General features: G+C 40.1%; 2 protein-coding genes across 5 annotated transcripts in view; one reads left to right on the top strand and one right to left on the bottom strand.

Moving 5' to 3' along the window:
• HPSE (heparanase) overlaps positions 1 to 10,768 on the top strand; it is a 40,648-nt gene extending 29,880 nt beyond the window's left edge. For both annotated transcript variants that reach the window (XM_050790149.1, XM_050790150.1), the window contains exons 10-12: positions 2,951 to 3,069; positions 4,094 to 4,240; positions 10,587 to 10,768. In XM_050790149.1, coding sequence (XP_050646106.1) covers positions 2,951 to 3,069; positions 4,094 to 4,240; positions 10,587 to 10,746 — 426 coding nt within the window. In that variant the 3' untranslated portion in view covers positions 10,747 to 10,768. The remainder of the gene's footprint in view (positions 1 to 2,950; positions 3,070 to 4,093; positions 4,241 to 10,586) is intronic.
• Positions 1 to 21,710, bottom strand: part of MRPS18C (mitochondrial ribosomal protein S18C) — an 856,900-nt gene that overhangs the window by 153,754 nt on the left and 681,436 nt on the right. The gene's annotated exons all lie outside the window — the stretch shown is intronic.

The following is a 21,710-nucleotide window of genomic DNA, read 5'->3' as shown; positions in this document are numbered from 1 at the left end:
TAAACTCACTCTACATGTCTGTGAATTTATTTTATTTGCATGACAGTCCTGTGAGGTGGCAAGGCAGGTATCTTGGATCCATTTTTTAGATAAGGAAGTTTAAATTAAGAAGAGGTTACCTGATTTACAGGAAGCCACACTGTAGTCCTACGTTACTCTTAAAACTCCCATTCAAATCTTGCCTCTGAGGCCCGCACACTTTCTACCCTACCAGTCATTGACCCATGCGTATGTCTCCTTTGAAAACATTGATTCCACTCTTGTCTCCAGTGAAAAAGTGGAATTTAAGCAGAGAAACGAAAGCCATTTGTCTTGTTAAATCTACTTTCCCTTTACTTTCAAGAAGGAAAGTTGGGGTACATGTTGAATGATGATTTATGTATTTATTTATTTATTATTTTTAAAATTGAGACAAGGTCTCACTGTATTATGCAGGCTGGTCTTGAACTCCTGGGCTCAAGTGATCCTCCCACCTCAGCCTCCCAGTGTTGGGATTACAGGCATGAACCATTGTGCCTGCCACCGATCCGTGGTTTTTTAAGAAAAACTTTTACTATAGAAAATTTTAATCATATACAAAATACAGAGGAAAGTATATGAACCCATTTTAGGAGACTAGAATATGCCACCCCAAAATATGCCACTTTGGCATAAGGATTATTTTGAGCTGAAGGCAACTGGGAAGAAACACATAGAAGAAAAGTTCTGTGTCCTCTTCCATTTGCTTAAAAGCAGGACATAAAATTTAAAAGTCCCCCTCCTTCCCTTTCTACCAGGAAGAACAAGAGTTAATCACTGAAGATAACTTCAGACCCTTATCAGTCTAAAGATGGCACTAGAAGAAACTATATTACATACTCATTTATTTTCCTTCCCACAACTTGCCACCCCTAGAGACTCAAAATCCTTTTCCTTTGTCATGTCTCTTGTCCAAAAATGTATTGTTCTTTCTTAAAGATGCTATATAAGCTGGAGTTCTAAGCCACCTTTTTGAAAATTACTTGTTCTGTATATATACACATACAGAAAATATATTTTCTGTATATATATATGCACATACACACGTATATATATATAAAATATATATACATATATTTCTCCATTTATATATACATGTATATATAAAATACACATGTTAATACACTTATGTTTGTTTTTCTCCTGTTTTCTGTCTTGTTACAGAGACCCATCCCAACTAAGAACTAACAGTAGAAGGAAAATTATATTTTCCTCCTGCATACTTTGATCTTGTTTGATCCATAATCCTTCCCACTTTTCACCTCCTACCTATTAGATTACTTTGAAGCAAATTTCAGATATATTACTTTATCTATATATATTTCAGTATGTGCTAGGTGTGGTGGTTCACACCTGTAATCCCAACATTTTGGGAAGCTGAGGCAGGAGGATCACTTGAGCCCAGGAATTCAAGACCAGCTTTGGCAACAAAGTGAGACCCCCTCGTCTCTATGAAAAATCAAAAAGTTATCTGGGCATGGTGGCACATGCCTGTGGTCCCAGCTACATGAGAGGCTGAGGCAGGAGGATCGCTTGAGCCCAGGAGGTTGAGGCTGCAGTGAGCTGCGTTCACACCACTGCACTCCAGCCTGGGTGACAGGGTGAGACCTTGTCTCAAAAAAAAAAAAAAAATATATATATATATATATATATATATATATATATATATATTAGTATGTATCATTTTTGTAAAAACACACTATTTTATCATACTTTAAATATTAACAATAATTCCTTAGTATCACCAAATATTTTGTCAGTGTCTTATATTTTCCTTATTATCTAAAATATTGTTGATAGTTTTTTCAAATCAGAATCCAAACAAGGTTCATATATTGCATTTGGTTGATTTGTCTCTTAAGTTTGTTCATCTTTAAGTTCTTCCTCCCTTTCTTTCATCTCTTGTAATTTATTAATGTGAAAAAACAGGTAATTTGTTCTATAGTATTTCCTACATTCTGAAGTTTGCTAAATTTATTCGTGTGATATCATTTAGCATGTTCCTCTGTCCCCTATGTTTCCTGTAAACTAGTAGTTATACCTAGAAGCTTGAGTTTATTCAGGTTGTTTTTTTGTTTGTTTGTATGTTGCGAGAATGCTTTATTATGTGCTTCTGGAAGCACATAATGTCTGGTTGTGTCTGGTTTTGATCTTGATAGCTAGTGATGACCATTGCCTAATCCATTACTTCATTGGGGTGGGGGAATAAGGTTTTAAATGAATTTTTTTTTCTTTTATTTTGAGACAGTGTCTCATTTAGTTTCCCAGGCTGGAGTGCAGTGGCGCAATTATGGCTAACTGCAGCCTCGACCCCCTGGGCTCAGGTGATCTTCCCACCTCAGCCTCCTGAGTACCTGGAACTACAGGGGCACACCACCATACCTGGCTAATTTTGTGTATTTTTTGTAGAGAAGGGGTTTCATCATGTTTCCCAGACTGATCTTGAACTCCTGGGTTCAAGCAATCTACCCACTTCAGCCTCCCGAAATTCTGGGGTTACACTTTGGCCACTGTGTCTGGCCTAAATGAAATTATTTGTCTCTTAGACAAAAGTTCTACTTTAAAAATGTGTCTTTGTGAGTGTGTACGTGTGTGTGTGTGTGTGTGTGTGTCTAAAAGTTTGGCTTTGAGCTTTGCTTTGAATTCTCAGATGAACGATAACCAAGGATACCTAAACTCTGATCATTCTTGACAGATATGCCCTAGAGGATATGGCCTTTTGAATTGTGTCCTCCAGTGCTAAACAGCAGCAAGCAAGATACTGCTGTCAGATTCATGGTGGTCACATGTGAGGAAAAAAAAGATGAATCCTATTTAAATGCTCCCAGGATAACAGTGATACTATTTGTAGGATAACTATTTGCTTGCCACTGGTTTTCTTAAATAAGGAAGTAAGTAAAGATCTATTTTTGTCTCCAACCACCACAACAAGGATTATTGGCTATCTCTTCTGTTCAAGAAATTGGTGGGCACCAAAGTGTTAATGGCAAGTGTGAAAGGCCCAAAGAGAAGGAACCTTCGAGTATACCTTCATTGCACAAACACTGACAAGTAAGTATGAGACACACCCTTTACCAATCATCAAGTTTTAGTGGGTAAGCACGTAACTTTACTCAAACACCCTGTTGCATGTATCTATACATTGCATAAGTGTAGGCGGTTGCAGTTTAGTAAAGTTTTATACAACGATTTTATTTTATTTTATTTTTAAAAGAAAAATGATACTTTTATTGTTGTTGTTTTTTGTCACCCAGGCTGGAGTGCAGTAGTGCAATGTCAGCTCACTGCAACTTCTGCCTCCCAGGTTCAAGTGATTCTTGAAGAGGAGAACAATAATAACAACAATATTTTTTTCAAAAGTTGTGACTGCAGTTTCTGGAGTTGAGAAGACATAGAGATTTTTGTAGCCTCATACTCTTGCTTTAGGTAGCAAAAAATGTTCCTAAATCTCAGGAATATTCTCTAGATAGGTTTCAATCTATCATTCCTGATAAGACGATACTGAAATACTAATTCTAACCAAAAAAGACCATCTACCATTTCCAATTATTGGTGACTGGAACTCTGTGGATAGTGAGGACCCCAGTGGGAAGTAGCAAGGGGAATGGTTTGAATGGATAAATTCATAAGAAACGTCAGTAGATTTAATGTTCTTATTTGTTTCAGTCTTTTTATAAGGTTAGGAAAAGCCCCTGTTTTATTGTTTATAATGTGAATTCACATGAACACATAAAATTTGCCTTTTACCTTCCTATGTCTGTAAATGGATAGTCTGGCTGGCTTCCTAGCAACCTAGCTGGCAGAGCTGTGAGGATCTCAGCGTGCTCTAGCCCAGACATTGGTAGCATGAAGGGCAATGTTTTTAATCATGTTTTCAAAATAGGACCACACTAGTGGTCTAATATGATCATAAAAGAAGGATACTAAGAGTGCCCACTGTCATTATGGATCCTAATACTTAGGATGCATTATGGATTGTCATTATGGATACTAATACTTAGGATTCCATTTGTAATTGAGTTTTAATTGCTTAAGTTAATAAATATTTTTACTGAGTTAACCTCTTTGCTTTTAGTCCAATGTATAAAGAAGGAGATTTAACTCTGTATGCCATAAACCTCTATAATGTCACCAAGTACTTGCGGTTACCCTATCCTTTTTTTGACAAGCAAGTGGATAAATACCTTCTAAGACCTTTGGGACCTCATGGATTACTTTCCAAGTAAGTAATTTTCCTTGTTCATTCCAAACTTTCAATAAATTTATTGGTGTTTATCAGAACAGAGAGTTTGGACAGGGAGCAAAAGACAAAGTCAGCTATTTCAAGTTCTAATAATTCTTCATATTCAGGAAATTTATGTATGAATACTTACTAATATGAGTATAACTCGCCCTAAGAGTCTAAAGCAAAAGGATGTGAACACAAACTAGCAGTTATCTTAGAGAATAAGTTTGCATTTCAAAATAACTTGACATATCAAGATCCACTCAACGCATTTAAATTATTTACTCTAAAAAGACATAATTCTTGGCAACACATTCACTAAAGCAAAATATACCTGTATATAATTGCTGTTAAAGGTATGTGGGTTGGTATAAAACGTCATACCATGTGAGATCAGTGTGATTCTTTTATAGCATTAATTTTTATTGGTTAGAGTAAGAAAAAGAATAGCTACAATGTACTTCTTAAGTAGATTCTCATATATTTTGGTTTCAAAAACCAATTATTGACTACATCTTATAAAAGCCTGTATTCAATGGAGTGCCAAAAATGACAATGAGTCTTGAAGATTTAGACATATAAATATTTTGAGGTTTCTGTTCAATGTATGTTGGAAGGAGTTCCTTTCTCATGACTACTCTCATATTGGAACATAAAAAGAGTTTACAGGCTTGGAGCAGTGGCTCACGCCTGTAATCCCAACACTTTGGGAAGCTGAGGCGGGCAGATCGCTTCAGCCCAGGAGTTCGAGACCAGCCTGGGCAATATGGTGAAACTCTCTCTACAAAAAAATACCAGAATTAGCCAGGCATGGTGGCGCGTGCCTGTAGTCCCAGCTACTTGGGAAGCTGAGGTGGGAGGATTGCTTGAGCCCAGGGGGTCATGGCTGCAGTGAGCTGTGATGGTGCCTCTGTCACCCAGGCTGGGTGACAGAGTGAGACCCTGTCTCAAAAATAAATAAATAAATATGAAGAGTTTACAAAATTCTCACCATCTCCTCCCATCTTTGCAAATGCCACATAAGTTTTCCAGGACTATTAGCCTCAGAACTTGAGGCAGTACAGTAAGCTTGCTTTCTTCAAAGTCCTATCCCCCACAGACAAACATTATTAACACTGGGTACTGCTCTTTTATTTTTTTCCCTTCTATGCTTTATTTTACTATAACTATAATCATATAACACATAATAGGAAAAAGGCAGGGTTGAGGGAGAGATCCGGAAGTCTTCCCAAGAGCCTTTCCAACATAGCCTCTGTAGATACTTTTTTCTTTTTTTCTTTTTTTCTTTTTTTTTGAGACAGAGTCTCACTGTCGCCCAGGCTAGAATGCAATGGTGTGATCTAGGCTCACTGCAACCTCTACCTCCCAGGTTCAAGCGATTCTTTCACCTCAGCCAGGATCCTTAGTACTTGGGATTACAGGCGCGCATCACCACGCCTGGCTAATTTTTGTATTTTTAGTAGAGATGAGGTTTCACCATATGGGCCAGGCTGGTCTTGAACTCCTGACCTCAGGTGATCCACCTGCCTTGGCCTCCCAAAGTGCCGGGATTACAGGCATGAGCCACCATTTCCTGGCCCCTTCGTAGACATTTTTAATGGGCCGTATGTTTTATAAAATACTACCATGATTTAGTTAACCATTTTCCTACTGTTTAAATATTTTCTTCCCCTTGTTGTAAATAATGCATTTTTGGGTAATGGATACTTTTTTCAATTTAGGTTCTGACCCTTTTTGAAATGGTTTTTGTTTTTTGTTTTTTTTGTTTTTGTTTTTTTAGCATATTTGTGTTTGCTGCTGATAAAAAATAATTTTCTGAAGTAATTGAATAACAGTTGTAGAGTTGGAAGCATCATAAGAGATCATTTTAGTCCAACTACCCATGGAAAGCCCTTCAGGGTGACTATTCTGTCTGGCAAGGATAAAGTGAGCCTCTCGGTGCCTTCACTTGCTGCTCTTAGTTCTGTTCTCTAGAGGAGAGGTTGGAAACTATACCTCATTCTTATGGACAAGTTAGTTTGGAGGATTCCCCCCCTCCCCTTTTTCTGGTAGGGGAGGTTGGCATGCACTTTGTGTTTTGTTTTTAGTTAATTGTCAGCATCGAAAAATTGACAGCTATTAAAATATCTGAATCTCCAGCTTTTCTTTAAAAATGGATACTATGGCAACTCTGGGCTTGCTTTCCCGACTAGCTGGAGTTGAATGGGGATTGTATACTTTAGACAGGTCATTCAGCTTTGCAGCTCTCTGCAGTCTCTTCCTGACCCTATTATCTTACATCTGTCCTACTGTTCTTGCACCTATCACTTTCTTGGCCTTTGTGTCATTTGAGTTTGCCACCCCTAATTTGGAGCAATGCTGAATACCTCATTTTCTCTGGAATAATTCCCAAGTGTTTGAAGGAAAATTGGATTGTCTTCACTTTAGGCTAACTATGACCAATTTCTCCAATGACTCTTCTTTTTGCTGTATTTAGTAGACCCTATTACTTTTTTTTTTTTTTTTGAGGTGGAGTCTTGCTCTGTTGCCCAGGCTGGAGTGCAGTGGAGAGATCATGGCTCACTGCAACATCTGCCTCCTAGTTCAAGAGATTCTCCTGCCTCAGCCTGCCGAGTAGCTGGGATTACAGGCACCCACCACCACACCTGGCTAATTTTTGTATTTTTCAAAGAGATGGGGTTTCACTATGTTGGCCAGGCTGGTCTCGAACTCCTGAACTCAAGTGATCCACCCACCTCGGCCTCCCAAAGTGCGGGGATTACCTCCGTGAGCCACCGTGCCCTGCCCCTATTACATTCTGATCACACATTTCATGTTTTATAATTGGAAAACTGGTGAAATTATAGACAATGTTTTATTCCCCTAAATTCTCTTTGATGAGTATATATTACTTATACTCTTCTTGTCTTTAAAATTTTGCAAAAAAGTATCCTAGACAAGTTTATGAGTGCACAGTCTGTATGCATGCTCGTATTAACAACCTCAGAGAGTTAAACAGCAGTCACCTTTAAAAATCATTACTATCATTATTTTTATTTGTGAGGCAGGGGTATCATTCTGTCTCCCAGGCTGGAGTGTAGTGGTGCCATCACAGCTCACTGCAGCCACCACTGCCTGGGCTCAAGTGGTCCTTCCTCCTCAGCCTTCCGAGTATCTGAGACCACAGGCTTATGCTACCATACCTGGCTAATTTTTTAATTTTTTGGAGAGACAAGGTCTCATTATGTTGCCCAGGCTGGTCTCAAACTCCTAAGCTTAAGTGATCTTTCTCGGCCTCCCAAAGTGCTGGGATTACAGGCATGAATAACTGCACCCAGCCCTAAAAATTATTAGAGTTCTGCATAGTAAGTATTTAATAAATATTTAAATGAACTTTTTTTAAAAAAAAAATAGAGACGAGGTCTCACTATATTGCCCAAGCTAGTCTTGAACTCCTGGACTCATGCAATCCTGCTGCCTTAGCCTCCCAAAGTGCTGGGATTACAGGCATGACCCACCTTATCTGGACTGAATGAACATACTTTTAACATAAAGGCAGTATTTTATATTTATCTCATAAATTTTGCCCAGCATCCCCACTTCTGCTGAATCTGTTGCTTGCTAATCACTTCTAGCTTCATTTCATCTGAAATTTGACAAACATCTTCTATTTCTTTGTCATCATGTTATTGACTTCAGAATATAAAATAAGACACTATACCCAAATTAAACCCCATCCTCATTGCCCAGCCTGATGTGAAAATAATCAGCATACATTAAGCTTACCCTTGATAGATGTGTAACATCTTTTAGATAAATGTACAGCTGATTAAACAATATAGCCTAATAGTATAATATCTTGCCCATCTACCTCGTCTTATCCACAGCAGGATTAATTCGCAATGACCAGATTTACCTTTAAACTTTGTAGCAAAATATCCTCTCCAAGAGCGTATCTAAAACTTTTGTGTGTACTCTTGCAAAGTTCTTAATTTCATGCAGAACAGGCTCTTAACACTGTCAGTTGGAGATATTTTCAAGACCTGTTTTTGTTTGTGGTTTCCTGATGATGGTCATGGCATTTCCTCCTTCTCCCCATCTAAAAATTGAGGTGATACAGGCTTTTAAACAAAACCAACTCATGTAGACTGAGTACAACTGCAATGCAGGCATGTTAGCCTCTGCCACAATCATGCACATGCTACTGATATGTCTTAAGTTACAGAACCCAGGACTGAGCATCTCATTAGGTCAAAATGGAAACCAGTTTTTCTGCTCACTGATGCTTAATGAGGACAGGGTGTGAGAGATTTTTTTAGGTGAAAAAATATATATAATAATGCTACATGGAAAAATATCTAACATTAGAGAATTAAGTAAATCATATACTCACACCATGGAATCCTGTGCAGACATTAAAATTAGGTAGTGGATGAATGTTTAATAGTGTGAGAAAAAGGATGTGCTGGGGCAGGGGGAAGAATCAAGTTTTAAGAAAATACAGTATACCCATACTTAAGTTAAAAAAAAAAAAGGTGTGTACAGTGATGTGTTGCTTAATGATGGGGATACCTTCTGAGAAATGTGTCGATAGGTGATTTCATCCTTGTGTGAACATCATAGAGTGAACTTACACAAACCTAGACGGTCTAGCCTACTATGCATCCAGGCTATATGACTAGCCTGTGGCTCCTAGGCTACAAACCTGTAAAGCATGCTACTGTAGTGAATATACAAGTTACCATTGGGTTAAGTAGTTGTGTATCTAAACATATCTAAACATAGAAAACTAATGTGTTGTGCTACAATATTACAATGGCTATGATATTGCTAGGCAATAGGAATTATAATTTTATAATTTGATGGGAGCACGCTCATATATGCGGTCCGTAGTGGACCAAAACATCCTTATGTGGCATATGACTGTATACATGTACATTAAAAAAATAGATGAAAGAATGGATATACATCAAAATGTTTAAAATGGTTATGGTGACTTAGGTTACTTTTTGTATATTTATCTGAGTAATAATAATGATGATAGATAATACTTTTATAGTGTTTACTATATAAAGGACACTGTTGTCAGTGTTCTACATACATTACATGTATTACATAAATGATATAAATATAACTCTGACAGTAACTAATCTTATACATTCTCCGTTGTTTTTTTGGTTCTTTTTTTTTTTTTTTTTTGAGGCAGAATCTCACTCTACCGCCCAGGCTGGAGCGCAGTGGTGCGATCTCAGCTCACTGCAACCTCCGCCTCCCGGGTTCAAACAATTCTCATGTCTCAGCCTCCTGAGTAGCTGGGACTACAGGTGCACACCACCCACCACCATACCCAGCTAATTTTTGTAGTTTTGGGTAGAGATGGAGTTTTGCCATGTTGGCCAGGCTGATCTTGAATTCCTGGCCTCAAGCGATCTGCCTGCCTCAGCCTCCCAAAGTGCTGGGATTACAGGTGTAAGCCACCATGCTCAGCCTAATCTTACAAGTTTTCAATATTTAAAGAGGGCTAACTTGGTTCACAATATAAAACATATTTGAGGAAAAGGGATATAAGCATCTTATTTAGAATTATGAAAATATCAATAGATCTACAGCTGACTAAAACTTTTCTTCATAAGCTCTTGTCCATATTTTTTTGCTTCTGTGAATATGCATTAATTTGATTTAAATAATAATAAGTGTGTATAAGAAATAACATTTTTCCTTAATTTTTAAAAACATTCAACAGTTTTTAATTTGAATTCCAATAGTGAAATACATAGGAAATATAAAATGTTCTGTAGTTTAGCCAAATTGTTTTTGGTTCACCACAGCATTCTACCAAAATTTCTTAATAATAGTAAGAAAATGAATGCATTACCTCTGGCGGGGAGAGGGAGTTAGACAGTTTATGGGCGTAGTTACAAGTGAGAAATTTCATTGGCTACCATTTATGCTAAATTCATAGAAACTGCATTCTATTCTACATATCTATTTGCTTTATATGGAAATAGTTTCAATTATTGGCCATTAAATAAAATAGCCACCATTCCAGAAGGTATGTCATGTTTATCCTTTTAATACCGCCATCATATTGCCTAGTATAGATTGTGTGTGTTCCATTTTCTGTAATGGGCCAGACAGTAAGTATTTCTGGCTTTGGGGTCCATATGGTCTCTATCATAACCACTCAAAAGATTATCTAGTCAAATGCCTAACTGATACAGTGTTGAAATACAAGTTATATAATATAGGCTGCCACACACACACACAAAAGTTTATTTGGTCTAATAAAGATTTCATGACTTTTGTAGGGGATAGGTGGGGCTTGCGCCACTTTGTTAACTCGGTGTATCTTTCCCCTTTGCAGAGCTGTCCAACTCAATGGTCAAACTCTAAAGATGGTGGATGATCAAACCTTACCACCTTTAATGGAAAAACCTCTCCGGCCAGGAAGTTCACTGGGCTTGCCAGCTTTCTCATATAGTTTTTTTGTGATAAGAAATGCCAAAGTTGCTGCTTGCGTCTGAAAATAAAATATACTAGTCCTGACACTGAATTTTTCAAGTGTACTAAGAGTAAAGCAACTCAAGTTATAGGAAAGGAAGCAGATACCTTACAAAGCAACTAGTGGGTGCTTGAGAGACACTGGGACACTCTCAGTGCTAGATTTAGCACAGTATTTTGATCTCTCTAGGTAGAACACTGCTAATAATAATAGCTAATAATACCTTGTTCCAAATACTGCTTAGCATTTTGCATGTTTTACTTTTATGTAAAGTTTTGTTTTATTTTTTATTTATTTATTTATTTTGAGACAGAGTCTCTCTCTGTCACCCAGGCTAGAGTGCTGTGGTGCAATGTTGGCTCACTGCAACTTCAAGCAATTCTCCTGCTTCAGCCTCCTGAGTAGCCAGGATAATAGGAATGTGCCATCACACCCAGTTACTTTCTGTATTTTTTGTAGAGATGGAGTTTTGCCATATTGGCCAAGCTGGTCTCCAACTCCTGTTCTCAAGTGGTCCACCCACCTCAGCCTCTCAAAGTGCTGGGATTGCAGGCGTGAGCCACCACACCCAGCAGTGTTTTATTTTTGAGACAGGCCCTCACTCTGTTGCCCAGGCTGGAGTGCAGTGGTGCCATCTTAGTTCACTGCAGCCTTTTAACTCCTGGGCACAAGTCATCCGCCTGCTTAGCCTCGCAAGTGGCTAGGACCACAGACGCATGCCGTCACACTTAGCTATTTTTTAAAATTTTTTTGTAGAGATGGGGTCTCGCTATGTTACCCAAGCTGGTCCTGAACTCCTGGACTCAATTGATCCTCCCACCTTGGCCTTCCAGGTGCTGGGATTTCTTTGGGAGTACAACATGGTACAGCAGGAGATCATTTGATGTTACCTCTATGCAGTATTGCTAGTCAGTGAAATACTTTAATACCTGTGGGGACAGCGATTAGCCACCGCACCCAGTCTTTATTTAAAGTTATTAAAAATGGCTGGGCACAGTGGCTCACACCTGTAATCCTAGCACTTTGGGAGGCGGAGGCAGACGAATCACCTGATGTCAGGAATTTGAGACCACCTGGCCAACATGGTGAAACCCCATCTCTACTAAAAAATACAAAAATTAGCCGGGTGTGGTGGTGCACACCTGTAGTCCCAGCTACTTGGGAGGCTGGGGCAGTAGAATTGCTTGAACCCAGGAGGCAGAGGTTGCAGTGAGCCGAGATTGTGCCACTGCACTCCAGCCTGGGTGACAGAGCAAGACTCCATCTCAAAAAAACAAAAGTTATTAAAAATGTATGTGAATGCTCCTAATATGGCCAGGAAGCAAGGAAGTGAAGGATACATTATGAGTTTTAAGAAGGTGCTTAGCTGTATATTTATCTTTCAAAATGAATTAGAAGATTCTAGAATTCTTTCCTTCATGTGCCATCTCTACAGGCTCCCATCAGAAAAAGTGTACTGCCATTACCGTGAAACTGGTTGTAAAAGAGAAACTATCTATTTGCACCTTAAAAGAGAGCTAGATTTTGCTGATTTTCTTCTTTTGGTTTGTCTTTGTCAGCAATAATATGTGAGAGGACAGATTGTTAGATGTGATAGTATAAAAAATGATTAATGACAATTCAGAGGGGAAGACATTCTATAAACTTAAAATTACTATAAATGAAATTGATTCATCAAGAGGATAAATTTTAGAAAACACCCAATACCTTATAACCATCTGTTAATAGTTACTTTTTCTCTACCTTTAATCCTTGTTTCAGTTGGGAAGCTTTTGGCTGCAAGTAACAGAAACTCCTGATGCAAATGGCTTAAACAATAAGGAAATGTACATTCCCACATAACTAGATGTTCAAACAGGCCAGGCTCCAGCACTTCAGTATGTCACCAGGGATCTAGTTCTTCCCAGCTCTCTGCTCTGCCATCTTTAGTGTTGGCTTCATTCTCAGACTCTGGTAGCATGATGGCTGTACCTGTTCCAAGGGCCCCTTCAGACCTCATAGCAACCAGAGGAAGAAAATGAGTCATTTTTTAAATCTCCTTCATAGACTTGAATAACTCTTTTTCAGAGTTTCTCACAGCAAACCTCTCCTCATGTCTCCTCATGTCTTATTGTTTAGAAATGGGTAATGTGGCCATTTCATCAGTCACTGCCAACAACAATAAGGTTCCTATAATTGTCTCTGAGTAATCCTTTGGAATGGAGAGGGTGTTGGTCAGTCTACAAACTGAACACTGCAGTTCTACACTTTTTAGCAGTGACAAAATGTAATATTTTCCCCTCTTAAGGATTAATATTCTTTATATTTATGCCTGTTATGAATATAGTATCTTTTAAATTTTTTATTTTAATAGCTTTAGGGGTACACACTTTTTGGTTACAGGGGTGAATTGTATAGTGGTGAAGACTTGACTTTTAGTGTACCTGTCACCTGAGTGATGTACATTGTACTCAATAGGTAATTTTTCATCCATTACCCCCCTCCATCCTCCTCTCTTCTGAGTCTCCAATGTCCATTATATCACTGTGTATGTCCTTGTGTACCTATAGCTGAGCTTCCACTTATAAGTGAGAACATGCAGTATTTGGTTTTCCATTCCTGAGTTACTTTCCTTAGGATAACAGCCCCCAGTTCCATCCAACTTGCTGCAAAATACATTATTTTATTCTTCTTTATGGCTGAGTAATAGTCCATGGTATATGTATATATACCACATTTTCTTTATCCATTCATCAGTTGATGGACACTTAGGTTAATTCCATTCAATTTAAGTACATTTGTAAGGAGCTAAAGCTGAAAATTAAATTTTAGATCTTTCAATACTCTTAAAGTTTATATGTAAGTGGTTTTTATATTTTCACATTTGAAATAAAGTAATTTTTATAACTTTGATATTGTATGACTATTCTTTTAGTAAAGCTAAAGCCTACAGATTCCTACATTTGGAAGCCTTGTTTTCCTTCACTGCTTTGTTTATACCTGGAAACAGGATATAGAACCACTAGTGTGTTGGGTTTCACCCCTTGTTATACTATTAGGTATCAGAAATGAGGGTTTTCCGATGCACAGTCTGAGACAAGGACTTGGGGTCAGGTGGGTTATTTGGGAATAAGGAATGAGAGATCAGGGAGCATGAGATGGAGGAGAACAAAGAGCCAGTATTAATTTTTGCTGTTGAGTTTGTTGCCGTAGGCAATGAGCGTTCAGTTCCACCAGCACTACTGAGAAGCGTAGGAGATGCCTCCCAAAATTTGTCTTTTACTATTCTCTTATTTCTCATCAGCTATCATTTTATAGTCACATTATTGTCAATTACAATTTCTATAAAGAACACCAGTTCCACATAAAATTGTTTTAAGGCCTGAAGTAATTATAGTTAATGATTGTATCTGTTAAACTTGAAAGTCACTTTTACATCTCATTTGGGAGTCAAACGATAATAAACAATAATTTTTTTTTATTTTCTTTTTTCTCTTTTTTTGAGACAGGGTCTCACTCTGTCACCCAGTCTGGAGTGCAGTGGCATGGCATGCTCATGGCTCACTGCAGCCTAGGCCTCCTGGGCTCAACCCACCTCAGCCTCCCTAGTAGCTGGGACTACAAGTGTGTGCCACCATTTATTTTTGTATTTTTTGTAAAGACAATGTTTTGCCATGTTGCCCAGGCTGGTCTTGAACTCCGAGGCTCAAGCGATCTGCCTGACTCAGCCTCCCATAGTATTGGGATTACAGGCATAAGCCACCACACCTGACCAATAAATATTTTTTAAACCTAAAACATCTTCTCTAGGGCCCACCACAAAAATCAGATGAAATACAGTAGAGATGAAAAATATGAATGTAGAAGTGCTTCAAACATGTAAATCTGTTCAAATGAAGGGTATATATAAAGTGGAATATTCTGGTTGATGCACCATTTAAACAAATATTTGTGGGATGAATGAATTTATTCTCCATCCACTTGGTGCAACATTTCTGCATTAGGGTTCTCTAGAGAAGAGAAACAGTACCAATAGGATAAATATATATATATGTATATAAAGATATAAAGAGAGTTTTTTTTTTTTTGAGAGTCTCACTCTGTCACCCAGGCTGGAGTGCAGTGGTAAGATCTCGGTTCACTGCAAGCTCTGCCTCCCAGGTTCATGCCATTCTCCTGCCTCAGCCTCCCGAGTAGCTGGAACTACAGGCACCCACCCCCATGCCTGGCTAATTTTTTGTATTTTTAGTAGAGATGGGGTTTCACCGTGTTAGCTAGGTTGGTCTTGATCTCCTGACCTTGTGATCCGCCCACTTCCGCTTCCCAAAGTGCTGGGATTACAGGTGTGAGTCACCGTGCCTGGCCAATTTATTTTAAGGAATTAGCTCAAGCAATTATGGAGGCTGCAGAATCCAAAATCTGCAGGGTGGGCTAGCTGGCAGGCTGGAGACCCAGGAAAGAGCCAATGTTGCAGTTGAAGTCCAAGTCCAAAGGCCATTTGCTAGGAGAATTCCTTCTTGCCTGAGGTACGTCAGTCTTTTGTTCTATTCAGGCCTTCAACAGATTGGATGAAACCCACTCACATTATGGAGGGCAATCTGATTTACTTGAAATCCACCTATTTAAATGTTAATTTCATCCTAAAACATCCTGTATTAGTCTGTTCTCATGCTGCTAATAAGGACATACTGCAAACTGGGTAATTTATAAAGGAAGGAGGTTTAATTAACTCACAATTCCACATGGTTTGGGAGGCCTCACAATCATGCTGGAAGTTGAAGGAGGAGCAAAGTCACATCTTACATGGTGGCAGGCAAGAGAGCTTGTGCTGGGCAACCTCCCTTTATAAAACTGTCAGTTCTCATGAGACATATTCACTATAATGAGAACAACACAGGAAAGACCCATCCCCATTATTCAATTACCTCCCGCTGGGTCCCTCCCACAACACATGGGAATTATGGGTGCTACAGTTCAAGATGAGATTTGGGTGGGGACACAGCCAAACCATATCATTCCACCCCTGGCCCCTCCCAAATCTCATGTCCTCACATTTCAAAATCAATCATACCTTCCCACAGTCCCCCAAAGTATTAACTCATTTCAGCATTAACTCAAAAGTCCACAGTCCAAAGTCTCATCTGAGACAAGGTATGATTGTCCCTTCCCCTCTATGAGTCTGTAAAATCAAAAGCAAATTAGTTACTTCCTAGATATAATGGAGGTACAGGCATTGGATAAACACACCTGTTCCAAATGAAAGAAATTGGCCAAAAAAAGGGGCTACAGGCCCTGTGCAAGTCTGAAATCCAGCAGGGCAGTCAAATCTTAAAGCTCCAAAATGATCTTTGACTCCATGTCTCACATCCAGGTCGCACTGATGTAAGAGGTGGGTTCCCATGGTCTCAGGCAGCTCCAGCCTGTGGCTTTGCAGGGTGCAACCCCCCTCCTGGTTGCGTTCATGAGCTGCCATTAAGTGACAGCAGCTTTTCCAGGTGTGCAGTACAAGCTGTCAGTGGATCTAACATTCTGGGGTCTGGAGGATGGTGGCTCTCTTCTCTCAGCTCCACTAGGCAGTGGCCCAGTGGGGACTCTCTGTGGGTGTTCACACCCCACATTTCCCTTCTGCACTGCCCTAGCAGAAGTTCACTTCTGAGGGCTCTGCCCCTGTAGCAGACCTCTGCCTGGACATCCAGGTACTTCCATACATCCTCTGAAATCTAGGCAGAGATACACAAACATCAAGTCTTGACTTCTGTGCACCCTCAGACACAACACTACATGTAAGCCACCAAGGCTTGGGGCTTGCTCCTTCTGATGCAACGGGTTAAGCTGTACATTGGGCTCTTTTTGCCACAGCTGAGATGCAAGACACCAAGTCCCAAGACTGCACAAAGCAACAAGGCCCTGGGCCCAGCCCACAAACCCATTTTTCCTTCCTAGGCCTCCTGGCTTGTGATGGGAGGGGCTGCTGTAAAGACCTCTGACATGCCCTGAGACATTTTCCCCATTGTCTTGGTGATTCACATTTGGCTCCTCATTACTTATGCACATTTCTGCAGCCCCCTTGAATTTCTCCTCAGAAAATGGGGTTTTCTTTTCTATTGCATCATCAGGCTGCAAATTTTCTGAACTTTAATGTGCTTCTCTTCTGAACATAAGTTCCAATTCCAAACCCTATCTTTGTGAATACATAAAACTAAATGCTTTTAACAGTACCCAATTTACCTCTGGAATGCCTTGTTGCTTAGAAATTTCTTCTGCCAGATGCCCTAAATCATCTCTCTCAAGTTGAAAGTTTCACAAATCTCTAGGGCAGGGGCAAAATGCCACCAGTCTTTTTGCTAAAATATAGCAAGAGTCCTCTTTGCTCCAGTTCCCAAGTTCCTCATCTCCATCTGAGACCACCTCAGCCTGGACTTTACTCTCCATATCACTGTCAACATTTTGGTCAAAGCCATTCAACAAATCTCTAGGAAGTTCCAAATTTTCCCACCTTTCTGCCTTCTGAGCCCTCCAAACTGCCTGTTACCCAGTTCCAAAGTCGCTTTCACATTTTCGGGTATCTTTACATCAGCACCCCACTCTATCAGCACCAATTTACTGTGTTAGTCTGTTCTGGTGCTGCTAATAAAGACATACCTGTGACTGAATAATTTATAAAGGAAAGAGATTTAAGTGACTCACAGTTCCACATAGCTGGGAAGGCCTCACAATCATGGGGGAAGTTGAAGGAGGAGCAAAGTCACATCTTACATGGCGGCAGGCAAGAGAGCTTGTGTAGGGGAACTCCCCTTTATAAAACCATCAGATCTTGTGAGACTTATTCACTATCTTAAGAACAGCATGGGAAAGACCTGCCCCCATGATTCAATTACCTCCCACTGGATCCCTCCCATGACAGGTGGGAATTATGGGAGCTACAATTCAAGACGAGATTTGGGTGAGGACACAATCTATTGGGGGAACCTGCCCCCAATATTTAAACGTAGGTTCTTTCTGTTTTCCATAAGTGACGGCCGGCTGAGAAATAAAGAGAGACAGTACAAAGAGAGAAATTTTACAGCTGGGCTTCCAGGGGTGACATCACATATCGGTAGGACTGTGATGCCCACCTGAGTCTCAGACCAGCAAGTTTTTAATAAGGGTTTCAAAAGGGGAGGGGGTATAAGAACAGAGAGTAGGCACAAAGATCACATGTTTCAAAGAGCAAAAAGCAGAACCACTGATAAGGGTCTAACAAAGATCACATGCTTCTGAGGGAACAGGGAAAAGGGCAAAAGCAGAACCACTGATAAGGGTCCAAAAAGATCACAGGGCAAAGGGCAAAAGCAGAACCACTGATAAGGGTCCAATAAAGATCACAGGACAAGGGCAAAAGCAGACCCACTGATAAGGGTCTATGTTCAGTGGTGCATGTATTGTCTTGGTAAACATCTTAAACAACAGAAAACAGGGTTTGAGAGCAGAGAACTGATCTGACCACAAATTCACCAGGGCTGAGTTTTCCCAATCCTAGTAAGCCTGAGGGTTCTGTAGGAGACCATGGCTTATCTCAGTCCTTATCTCAACTGTACAAGACAGACATTCCCAGAGCGGCCATTTATAGACCTCCCCCCAGGAACGCATTCTTTTCCCAGGGTATTATTATTAATATTCCTTGCTAGGAAAAGAATTTAGCAATATGTTTCCTACTTGCATGTCTGTTTATAGGCTTTCTGCAAGAAGAAAAATATGGCTCTTTTTGCCTGACCCCACAGGCAGTCAGACCTTATGGTTGTCTTCCCTTGTTCCATAAAAATCGCTATTATTCTGTTGTTTTTCAAGGTGCACTGATTTCATGTTGTTCAAACACACGTTTTACAATCAATTTGTACAGTTAACACAATTATCACAGTGGTCCTGAGGTGACGTACATCCTCAGCTTATGAAGATAACAGGATTAAGAGATTAAAGACAGGCATGAGAAATTATAAAAGTATTATTTGAGAACTGATAAATGTCCATATTAAGATGAAATCCTCAAAATTTATGATCCTCTGCCATGGCTCCAGCTGGTCCCTCTGTTCAGGGTCCCTGACTTCCCATAACAACCCAACCATATCACACCCTCATAGAAACAACCAGAATAATGGTTTACTTGTCTAGTTTTTTTGAGACAGGGTCTTGATCTGTCACCTAAGCTGTAGTGTAGTGGTGTGATCATAGTTCACTGCAACCTTGACCTCTCGGGCTCAAGTGATCCTCCTACCTCAGCCTCCTGAGCAGTTGGGACTAAAGGAGTGCACTACCACGCCCAGTTAATTTTTTAAAAGATTTTTTGTAGAGATGAGGTCTCACTATGTTGCCTAGGTTGGTCTTGAACTCCTAGGCTCAAGCGATCCCCCTGCCTCAGCTTCCCAAAGTGTTGGGATGACAGATGTGAGCCACCAACCTGAGCTTCATCAGCCTCTTAACGAATATCCCTACTTCTATCACTACTTGCCTACAGTTTACTCTCAACCCAGTAGTGAGAGTAATTTAAAATATAAGTCAGTATGAGACAAGAACTATGAGAGAAAAATAAAATAAAATAGAAGTCAGGTCATGTCACTGTTCTGTTCACAATCCTCCAATGGCTTCCCCTCATTTCACTTAGAGAAAAGCCAAAGTCCTTACCTTATGTAAGGCCCCATACAACCTGGTCCCTAGTCCTCTCTGCCCTCATCCCTGATCTCCCTCCCTTTTGCTCACTCTACTCTATCCACACTGGCCTCCTTGCTCTTATTAAGAAAATGTTTCAAGCTTGCTCCCATCTTAGGGCCTTTGCACTAGCCATCCCTCTAAGAGTATCTAGTGATATTCTTCCCTCAGATCTCTCATAGTTACTCCCTTACCTCCTTCAAGTCTTTGAGAAAGTGACATCAGGACTGCCCTACCACCCCAATTACCGTATTTAAGTATACATATAACCTGTCCCTACTCTTCCCCCTTACTCTTCTTTTCTCCATACCACTTACCACCTCTGAACATACTGCAAAATCTACTTGATTACCTTTCTCAGTCCTTGTGATGTGGGGAGGGGTTGTCTTGTTTCCAAAGCCTTGTCAGTCATTGTAATTCATTCTTCCGGCCACTATAAAAAAGATGAAAGATGTTTGTTGTTTGTTTTTTTGAGACAGGGTCTCACTCTATCACCCAGGCTGAGTGCAGTGGCATGATCATGGCTCACTGAAGCCTCAACCTCCTAGGCTCAAGCAATCCTCCCACTTCAGTCTCCCAAGTAGCTGGGACCACAGGCATATGCCACTATTCCCAGCTAATTTTTGAATTTTCAGTAGAGATGAGGTCTCACTATGTTACCCGGGCTGGTCCTGAGTTCCTGGGCTCAAGCAATTCTCTCACCTGGGCCTCTCAAAGTGCTGGGATCGTAGGTGTGAGCCACAGTACCTGGCCAGAATAATTTTTGACCAAACATTTTGGCACTATGGCCTAGCCAAATTAACATGTAAAATTAACCATTTCAGTTCCTGTGTGTAATAAGTTTAAAACAAAATGAGTTCCTGCCCAATCCAAAATGAGGAATTGGAGCCTTACAGGCCCTTTTAGAGAAAGCCTAGTCTCTGCCTTTTCTGAAGAGTTTGCAGCAGTTAAATGGCTTTCCCAAGGGCATACTGTGCCTTGACATTAGTCCAGAGGAGACTCCTGAAAGTTAGGGCTCTACTCTATGTGACTGTTCTCTTGTTCTACAAATTAGCAGAGTGATGTCTCAGTTTCCTGTGCACTTTAACTGGACCAAATATCTTAGGATTGTATCACTTCTGGGAAGGGTCAGCATCATGGGTACCCGTGCAGTCACCCAGGGCCTACGCTAAGAAGGACCTTGTACTTGGTTTAATGTCTTGCTGTTGCCATCTTGAAATTCTTAATATATTTCTTTAAACAAAGAGTTTGGACCTAAATTGGAAAGTCACGGATGCAATACATGACTAATATTACACCCTTTTCAGGTTTGAGTCAGATCTAAATCGTCTCCCATCTAAACAACTAGGAGTGTTACTCAATTTCCTGTTGGCCTTTATTCTTTGCAGGCAGGAGAAAGGCTAGGTACCCCCTGCCTCATTACACTAAAGTGGCCAGGCATCCAACTTGCTGTACTTAAGATGTGCAAGAAGTCACAGAATCATTGTACAGGTTTTATGGAAAGGAGCCTAAAGACTAAGTCAACTTCCTGGAACATTAAAATCCAGACGAGTGACTTGCCTAGGGTTACTCAGTGAGAGGTTAAATGAGATGATACATGTAAAGTGCCTGGCACACAGCGGTATACAGAGTTGCTTATGAAAGAGGGCTGATCATCTGAGGCAGGAGGATCGCTTTAGCCCAGGTGTTCCAGACCAGCCTGGGCAACACAGTTGCCTTCTACGAAAAATTAAAAAATTAGCCAGCCATGGTAGCTCGTGTCTGTAGTTTCCAACTATTTAGAATGCTGAGATGGGAGGATTGATTAAGCCCAAGAGGTGGAGGCTGCAGTGAGCCATGATCCCTCCACTGGTCTCCAGCCTGGATGACAGAGCAAGACTCTGTCTCAAAAAAAAAGAGTGCTGACTTTTCAGCTCCAGGTTCTTAGCGTCACACACGCTGGTTGTCTGCTGATTACACGAACTCCTTTGAAGGGCTGTCAAATTTAAAATTTTCACTTGTGTAATGAGCATCCCTTAATCCTGAATGCGGTTTTAATTAACAGTCTTGTATGTGGCCACTTGGTGCCCTTTTTGTTTTAAAATGGCTAAACGTGTATGCAAATTCTTTTGGATTCAGTACGTTTTTCAAAGCTTTTTTTTTTTTTTTTCCTGGTACAACTGTTTCATATGTATAAACACTATCCTTTTCATTTTATGGAGAAAGCTAATAATAGTGTTAAATTATAGGGGGCCATTGTTTTGAACTAAGTTCCTGCACTAGGTCTCAACAGATCAGACTAAGAATCAAGAGTCACCCATGCTAAAGTTCCAAGTCACCAAACTA

The sequence above is a fragment of the Macaca thibetana genome, chromosome 5 (assembly GCF_024542745.1).
Source record: "Macaca thibetana thibetana isolate TM-01 chromosome 5, ASM2454274v1, whole genome shotgun sequence".
Taxonomy (NCBI): Eukaryota; Metazoa; Chordata; class Mammalia; order Primates; family Cercopithecidae; genus Macaca; species Macaca thibetana.
This window is presented reverse-complemented; position numbering and strand designations above follow the sequence as displayed.